At 40.3% G+C, this 8,474-nt stretch overlaps 1 protein-coding gene across 1 annotated transcript in view; it reads right to left on the bottom strand.

Annotated features, from left to right (window-relative positions):
• Positions 1-8,474, bottom strand: part of LOC102292987 (polycomb group protein ASXL1) — a 21,950-nt gene that overhangs the window by 8,109 nt on the left and 5,367 nt on the right. The window contains exons 2-6 of the mRNA XM_042216377.1: positions 5,162-5,244; positions 4,715-4,717; positions 4,378-4,495; positions 3,880-4,081; positions 1,477-1,637 (exon numbers count right to left, since the gene is read on the bottom strand). Of these exons, the coding sequence (XP_042072311.1) occupies positions 1,477-1,637; positions 3,880-4,081; positions 4,378-4,495; positions 4,715-4,717; positions 5,162-5,244 (567 nt within the window). The remainder of the gene's footprint in view (positions 1-1,476; positions 1,638-3,879; positions 4,082-4,377; positions 4,496-4,714; positions 4,718-5,161; positions 5,245-8,474) is intronic.

The raw sequence follows: 8,474 nt of genomic DNA, 5'->3' as shown, positions 1-8,474 counted from the left end.
CTGGTGCAAATTACTGACCTCTGTCATCATTTTAAGTGGGGGAACTTGCACAATCGGTGGCTGACTAAATACTTTTTTGCCCCACTGTAACACAGTAAGAACTATGCTCAACAGCAGGGCTGCCACAAATAGTCGACTAGTCGCGATTACGTCGAGTATTAAAATCGTCAACGACTAATTTCATAATCGACGCGTCGTTTGAAGCTTTGTAAGATCCCGAAAGACGCATGAATAAGTAGTAGGATTTAAGAGTGTAATAACGGACTGAAACAGAAGATGGCAGCACTGCATGTCCAGGGATACCAGCTGCCGTTAAACCCCGAATAAGAAGAAAAAGCAGTGTCTGGTTTCATAGCTGTGTTCAAATTCAGCGGCAGCATCCTTCAGAGGCCGCATTTGTAGGCCAATTACGTTACAGGGATGCGGCGAAGCATGTCAAAATTCGAAGACAGAAATATCTGCTCGGTTTATCAAGACATCACATATTTGTAAAAGTGCTCTGATGTTTTCAGAGACGTCCGTTACCCACCAGCTCGATAGCTAGAGGGTTCAAGGCTCACTAGAGCTGGCGAGAACAGCGAACTCCTGGCACATCATTTTCAAACCCCCCGCAGTCTTTCGCTACTCAGGTTAAACATGATATATAAGAACTGATTAAACAGAAGTGTGAGATGGTCGAGAGTTTACTCCAGTGTCCTGATATATTTTACATAGAAAGAACAGACGGCCGAGTTTATTAAACTCCACCGAGACCATCTGCAAATTTCATTAAAACTTTAATAAACTATCATCTTGTCTTTATTTTTAGTTAGCACATAGCTTACAGCTTGAAGTGTTTAATGTAATGATAGTCATATAAGAGCAGACGCATGCTGGTGCAATAAGCTGTGTGTTTAACGTCCAATGGATGCATGATCTGATTAGTTGACTAATCACAAAAATAATTGGTGACTAGTCAACTATCAAAATAATCGTTTGTGGCAGCCCTACTCAACAGTTTTAAATGTTTAAAATTTTTTGCAAAATAAGCCAAACGGTAAAAGGAGCATTTCCTATATAGTGCTTTTCTATTCTAGCTGAGCACTCTTCACACAACATGCTTCACACCAACTTTTTCTAGCCAACATTTACACTCTTGATTCAACTCTCTTGATAGTACCTTGGGGTTAGTACCTTGCTCAAGGCTTTGGATTTGGTATGCAGACTGGAATCACACCACCAGGCTTTTGTTTAGTAGATAAACTGGTCTACCTTCTTAGCTAAATTATATACATTACTTTTAATTCTGCTATATAAAAAATGATTCTGAAATGACTGAATGAAGTGTTGCATATCTATGTTACACACAATTAGGCAGCAGCACAGTATAAGTACTGTACAGCATGACATTGCAGACTGCTTAAAAAGTGTGACTAGTAAACACATCACATTTCTTTTTAGACATGGAGCCACAAATAGTGTCATGCAGGGCCCTACCTGTCTTGAGCGGCTCAGTCTGGTCTGCGCGTGCTGGGTCTGCTGTGTGTCAGTGCGACCCTGCTGTCCTGCTGACCTGCTGAGGCGAGTCTGAGGCTGGCTGCTTGGAGCCTGTAGCTCCACGGAGCAGGAGGCGCTGGATGAACTCTCATCAACCGAAGCTTCAAGCCAAAGAAAAATAATCACTATTCCACATGTTTGCAAACAGCAGATACACTTAACATTTACAAGGTGGGCGTGCAGCCGCAAGTAGCACAGAACTTAAATTTTTTACGTCTTAACTAAGACGATGAAATGGCTTCTACCCAAACTCAAGCTTATTTGTGGCTTCTACCCAATATTGACAAATTTGACCTTAATCTCTATTAATGACACCATTATTGTTTTCAGTCTAGTAAAATGGTTACTTTAAAATAAATAAAGTGCATAAAAGCCTCTTTGTACAGTTCTGTCAACAGATCTTGTGGTTTTGACTCTTATGCACATTTATAAATGAATCAAGTCGACCCACATGCGGATCTCTGGGATGTGTTATTGCACTGAGCCTCAAAGGGGATTCTCATTTCATTTACATTTCTCAGCTTTGATTACAAAATATCAGAAACAATGAGACTGAGTAACAGAAATGTCTGTTTCAAATAGTTTGAATGCCCCAGGAAAACAAACAGAGGACAGGCACTGCATCACAGAGTAATACTGACCAGGAGATAAGACAGAAAAAAGAAAAAAAAAGAAAAGAACTGTAACTACACATTTAATCCCTGACAGATCATAATATATAACAGTGCATGTCAGTGTTTTTACATGATAAATGTGTAAAATTATTTAAGTTCTGGTAGCCCACTGCCCAGACTCCCCCATATTTATAAAACAAAGTTTTTATTGATTGATGGAAAACAAAATTTTTTCTCCCAAATAAAGGAATTTTGTTTTTACTACTGGCTGCTGCATAACAGGGGCCAAGGAATCAAGTCATCTTCATGATTTACATGGTCTGGAGTGACAGACACTTTTTATCTGTAAGGCCACATCAGACTCGGACATCCTAATTAATTCAATGTAACGAACACATCCGAGAATATAAATGTGCTAAATTGGTACGTCTTACTGATATGCAGTTCAGTATACAGGACACTATCTTGCCATCATTTACTGTTTACCTTTTGTTTTAGCTCTCTGACTAGCAAAGCACCACTGCTGAGGTGGAGCTGCAAACAACTAGACCAACAGAATGACTGCATAGCATCATTAAGGAAAAGACAAAGGGATGTCAGGGCTCTAGAGTGCGACCAATTTGGTCGCAAATGCGACCAAATTTTTCAGTGGTGCGACTAAAAAAAAATATTTGGTTGCACCTGTGCGACCAACTGTTCGGGTAGCAAAAAAAAAAAAAAAATCTGCAACCTTCCCTGTGGTCAACAACAGACACACATTATGCCCCTATCGTGGACTAAACCAATCAGAGATAGTAAGGGGCGGGACCTCTCTGATTGGCCGTGGTCCAGTTGAAAGTGCAGGTGGAAGTGGGAGGTGAGTAGCTTGAATAAAGCGATATCAATTCATTAAATCCTGAATCGACTTTTAAATATAACTGTGTTTTGCCAGAAACGCCAGATTCTCAGATTAAAGCTCACAAAACCATTTCAACAACAACCAAACAGCAAATGAGAGCAGGTACACGGATTCCACACAAAGACGTAAACACAGAGCACCGACGCATCAGAATCAGCTTTGTCTTTCTCGGCTTTCTCACCCGACGGCCCGTAGACGGACACGCTGTCGGAGCTTAGCGATCCTGATGCGTCCGGTCCGCGCTGTGATTACGTCTTTTTGTGCTGATTCTGAGCTGCAGGTTTTGTCTCTCCAACCAAAATTCACCGAGCCAGCAGCAAAAGAAGCAGCAAACTGCGCTTCACATTTGATTAATGTCGTCATGAATTTTGCTGTTTTGCTTCCACGACTATTAAAATCACACTTCATGCACAGCTAGCTCTCTCTCTGTACTTCAAGAACAGTTTCCCGTCTCCAATCTGTATTATTCATTCGCTTATTACCCACCAGTCTACCGTTGTTTACAGCGCTGTCGGCAGCTGTCTTTTTCTTTTCTTCACTTAAATGACCTCGGACAAGAAGTGGATATAGCTGTAATAGGAAAAGAACTATTGCTAACTTTTCTGTTAAGTTAAGGCCTGATCCTTCTGAAATTCATAGCCAGTGCTCTGACACGGTGTCATCACTCTTTGAAAGCTGAAAAAGCACAGTGTATCCAGAAAAACACATTCTATTATATAAATTATTATAGAATTTGTGTGCGCCTAACTTTTGTGCGCCCAAAGTTAGTCTAGAGCCCTGGATGTGGTATGCACACTAAGAGGTGACCAGCACACGGCTTAATGATGTTACCATCATTGTCCACACTGGCAGCAGCAGTAGTCTCAGTGGAGTCGCAGCTCTCCTGTTCAGTGGCCTCAGTGGGACCAACTGGGGCCACGGCTGAGCCTGCTGCCGGGGTGCTGCTGCTGGAAGCTGGGGGTGTCGTACCCCCAGCCGGCTCTGATGGTGTCTCTGACTCCGAGGTTGCCTTTGTCCACTGGGGAGCGTTTTTCTACAGAGCAAAAGAGTGCAGAGTAGGCGATGCCCTTCTTAATAACAGTATTCTCCGCAGGCATAATGTACACTGTCAAATCCAACAGTGCAAAGAAGAATTTTAAACAATCAAAACATCAGGTGTTTAGGAAAAAAGTGGAGCACTTCAGGAGCTACTAGTACAAATATTTAGTAATAAGTCAGTGAGCAAGTACTTTTGTAGCAAAGATTCACCACTGTGAATATAACGAACACAAGCTGAGAGTTGCATCAGAATTTGGGAGAATATTATTTTGGGAATTGTTGATTCAGTACCTTGAGAGTAAAAAGACTCATTCGTCCAGGTAGCTTGAAGAAGATACTGTTCTTGACTCGATCCCCTCTCACTTGGGAATGCAGCATGGTGACCAGGCAGGCCAAAGGAGCTGTACCACTGTACACATGTACACACACACACACACACACACACACACACACACACACACACACACACACACACACACACACACACACTTCCAGTTACAGCAGCTTCGTACTTCATGGCAAACAATCGAAAACTTGATGTGCCACCATGACGTTTCACGAACACCCAATTGTAAAAATGTGCATATCAATGTGTAACATATACAATAATATGTATTGACCAACATACCTTCTGTTTAGATCAGCAGCAGGCCAAACCGTCCATGTAAAGAGGGGGGAAAAAACTTAATTTATAAACAGTGACATTTCAGCTAATACATGATCAGTTCATTTCCTGCTAAAAACAGAATAAGAGCATTAAAAATATATAAATGCATCATTCAAATAATAGGTTAAAATTCTGTGAATTTGTAAACCACAATGTTTTAGAAAAAACTACTACTACAACTTCAGCACCACATATAGTTTGTCATCTATCAATCAGTACTTCATCTAAGATTACACTACTACTTATAAATATGGCTTTTTCAATCAGGATAAATAATGGACAAATAGTTGTCACTGCACTTTATCATAGATCCTCATCTGTTATTCTCAGGTGAGTGTGTGCATACATTTGCAGCCTGCTATTATTATTATCAGCTTGCAAATTTTTGTGTGTGTGCGTGTTTCTGACCTCATCTCCTTCAGCCCCTTGGTCTGGATGACATGCAGAATTTGTTTAGGAGTCATGGGTGCATCTGAAAAGTTTTCTAAAACCTGAAAGAGCAACATGTAAAAAACAAAACAGCAAACACCCACTTATGAAATATAAATACTAGGGGTGCAACGATATTCGTATCGATATTGAACCGTTCGATACAGTGCTTTCGGTTCGGTACGCATATGTATCGAACAATACAACATTTGTAATTTATTTTATCAACTTTCCTTCTGACGATGCTGTCTGTGTTGAGCGCTCAGTGAATCTGCGTTCGACTACTCCGCCTAGGCTGCACTGTCGAGCGCAGATCCACTGAGCGCTCAACACAGACAGCATCGTCAGAAGGAAGAGCGCAGGGCAAGCTAGCGAGACAGAAGTTAAGCTCTCCTTGCAACATGGCAAATTGAACCTCCCCCACCCTCATTCAGATCTGGCATTTGGAATTATTTTGGTTTTCATGTGACGTATGACCCTGAAGGTAAGCGTCATGGACTAAAGTAAAACAGTATGTTGGATGTGCCACGCAATGCTCAATTACATGGGTGGGAACTAGTGTGTTAGCGCAGTTAGCTCGTTAACGTGTTGGCCGTCTAGCCCCATGCACGGGCGATCAGGGGTAGCTCGTTAACGGAGATTTGCCGTGTTGTGGCGTTAAGGTCATTTCAACGAGATTAACCTGAAAGCACTAGTGGGAACACAACGAATATGACTGCACATTTACGCCGACATCATCCTAGTGCAAAGACAAAAACAACAAGCATGCATGCTACAAACTTTACCCGAGTCATTTAGACAGCCGTTAGCACATGATTCTCCTTATGGGGACCTGATATGTTTAATATGCTGCTGAGAATATAGCCCAGAAGAAGCGTATAGTATAGCTTTTATTTTGGAAAGAGCCATTTCTCTGTAATAAACTCTCTTTTCCAAAGATGAGTGATTCCTCAATCAGATACAGGGCTCGCAAAATCGCTAGCCCGACGTCCCGGGGCTAGCGATTTTTCCAGTCGGGCTACCAAAATCTATCTCTGCCCTGCCCGTCGGGCTATTGTAGGAAGGAAATATATATGTCAATGCTTTTGCATTCTTTCGGAAATGTAGCTGGGTAATTATGTCATTGGCATCGGTGAGCCACTGTCAATATGTGACATATTGAAATCGCATTTGAATTTGCGCTTGTTTTTTGCTTTCACTTTGCAATCGTGCGAACTGTGTATAGAGAGCGACAGCACTGATCTGTGAGTGATGATAATTTGTGCACCAATTCCTCTGACATCGTCTTATCAATCGTTAGCTTACTATGCAAACATGACAAGTGAAATCTCCCGCAGCAAGCTTAAACATGTGAGAGGTTGATCGCGCAGAGAATCGCTGAGCTTATGTGAGTGCGTGTGTAAAAGCAGCAGGATATATATTTTAGTTCTGCTGAGCCAAATAAGACAGGTCAGGGTGAAGAAGTGACAGCCAAAGAAAAGCTTACCACAAAACGGAAAAGTTATGACAAATCAGACTATAAGGCAAAAAGAAAGTGCAGCTTTATGGTTTCATGGACAAAAGAATTTCTGTGGCTGCAATATGATGAGCTAAATAACCAGGGCTGCACATAAGTGGTCCGCAGGTGCGCATTCGCTGTCAAAATAAAAAACACGCACAAGGGTTAGGGTTAAATTTAAAAACTGTACTTTTGAGTTAAAATATATATTTATAATTTTAATAAATGACAAATTAAAAAGGCATGAACATTTTTTTGTATCAAAAAAATATCGAACCGTGACACCAAAGTATCGAACCGAACCGTGAATTTTGTGTATCGTTGCACCCCTACTAAATACAAGGTTAGCATTATTATATGGTCTTCGCCTTACAATATAAAAGGTCTTGAGGTGACTGTTGCTGTGATTTGGCATTATATAAATAAAATTATAGATTCATTTTATGTTGTATAACAGCACAAAATTAAATTCAGATTTAGTCCGTCATGCTGCAAAACAAAAGAGGTAAAGTAACACAAAAAGACATTTTGGGTGCAATTTACATTAGATATAAATATCTATCACACAGACACACACGTATGTAAGGATAAGAACAGCATCCTAAAGTTTTATAGCAAGTACGCTCATTTCTGAGCTTTTCAATGATCAGGGTGCAAATGTACAAAGACTACCGAGGAATCTAAAGCTGTTTACTCAAATTAAACTTGTGTAAAGTCAAGAGCAACTGCCTAAGAAGTAAGGTAATTAGCTTTGACGTAATGGGTTAAACGTAGATGAACTGAGGAGAAATAGTCCAGGGTGTGGAGAACTAATCCAAGCAAATAAAGAAGGAAACCCAGAGTCAAATAGTTTTAGGTCTGAGCAGCAAAGCTGTGGAGATGAAGCTGCAGACTGAGGCGGAGCAGCGTGGACACTGACAAAAGGCCACGCCTAGATGTTTTAGCGTTAAAGGAGGATAGCACACGAAAGTGGTTATGTTGTACTAGAGAATGAGAGATTTCCTGTATTGAGCGTGCAATTCTGTCATGTAGCCTTCATGTTGCTAGGATGTTGGTCAATTTGTAGTTATTCTTTCAGAATTATTCAAAACTAAAGATTTAAGTAGACCAGTTAAATCACAGCTGACCGTGAGGCTTATGAGAAAATAAATTCTTGAAAAAGGGAATAGATGATGAGCTCCAAACGATCACCTAAAAGCCTAGACTTCCTCCACACACAGCACCTGTGCCCTCCAGAAACTTAGACGAATCCTCATTTGACTCTGAAAATGTAATCAATTCAAAAATTTGACGAAGATGACGCACGTAGTGAACATTTTCTATATGAAAAACATGCATCAGAGACTTATCACAGAGAACAGTAACATATAATTCTTATAAAGGTTTTAAATTTAAATGCACTGACACAACTAGACAGCTGGGCTGTCTTTGGGTTTTTAGAAAGGGGAAAAAACAAAAATGAAATCACAAGACTAATGTGTTGAGTAATTAATCAAAATACTGACAATTGATCTTTGTTTTAGTTTGCTTTTTGCTTCTGTCTATTACATGCACCAAAAACATTTTTCCAGCTTCCAGTAAGTAGAAATGAAAAGACACTCTAAAAATATATTGTTTGGAAAACTAAAGTTTCCTGAAAAGTTGTATAATTTTGATTAACAAAAAGATGTTGCCCATCAAACTCTTAGAGAATAACACAATGGTCAGTTCAGAGCTTTATTTTCCCCTTTGTAAATCTGATGAATTGAAATGAAACACTTAGTATCTGTTTAGAGTAGAGCTGGGCGATAGAAC

This window comes from Haplochromis burtoni, unplaced genomic scaffold (assembly GCF_018398535.1).
Source record: "Haplochromis burtoni strain Fernald_Lab_line unplaced genomic scaffold, NCSU_Asbu1 Contig_1031, whole genome shotgun sequence".
NCBI lineage: Eukaryota > Metazoa > Chordata > Actinopteri > Cichliformes > Cichlidae > Haplochromis > Haplochromis burtoni.
The sequence above is the reverse complement of the archived record's forward strand: the minus strand, read 5'-3'. Positions and strand labels throughout refer to the sequence as shown.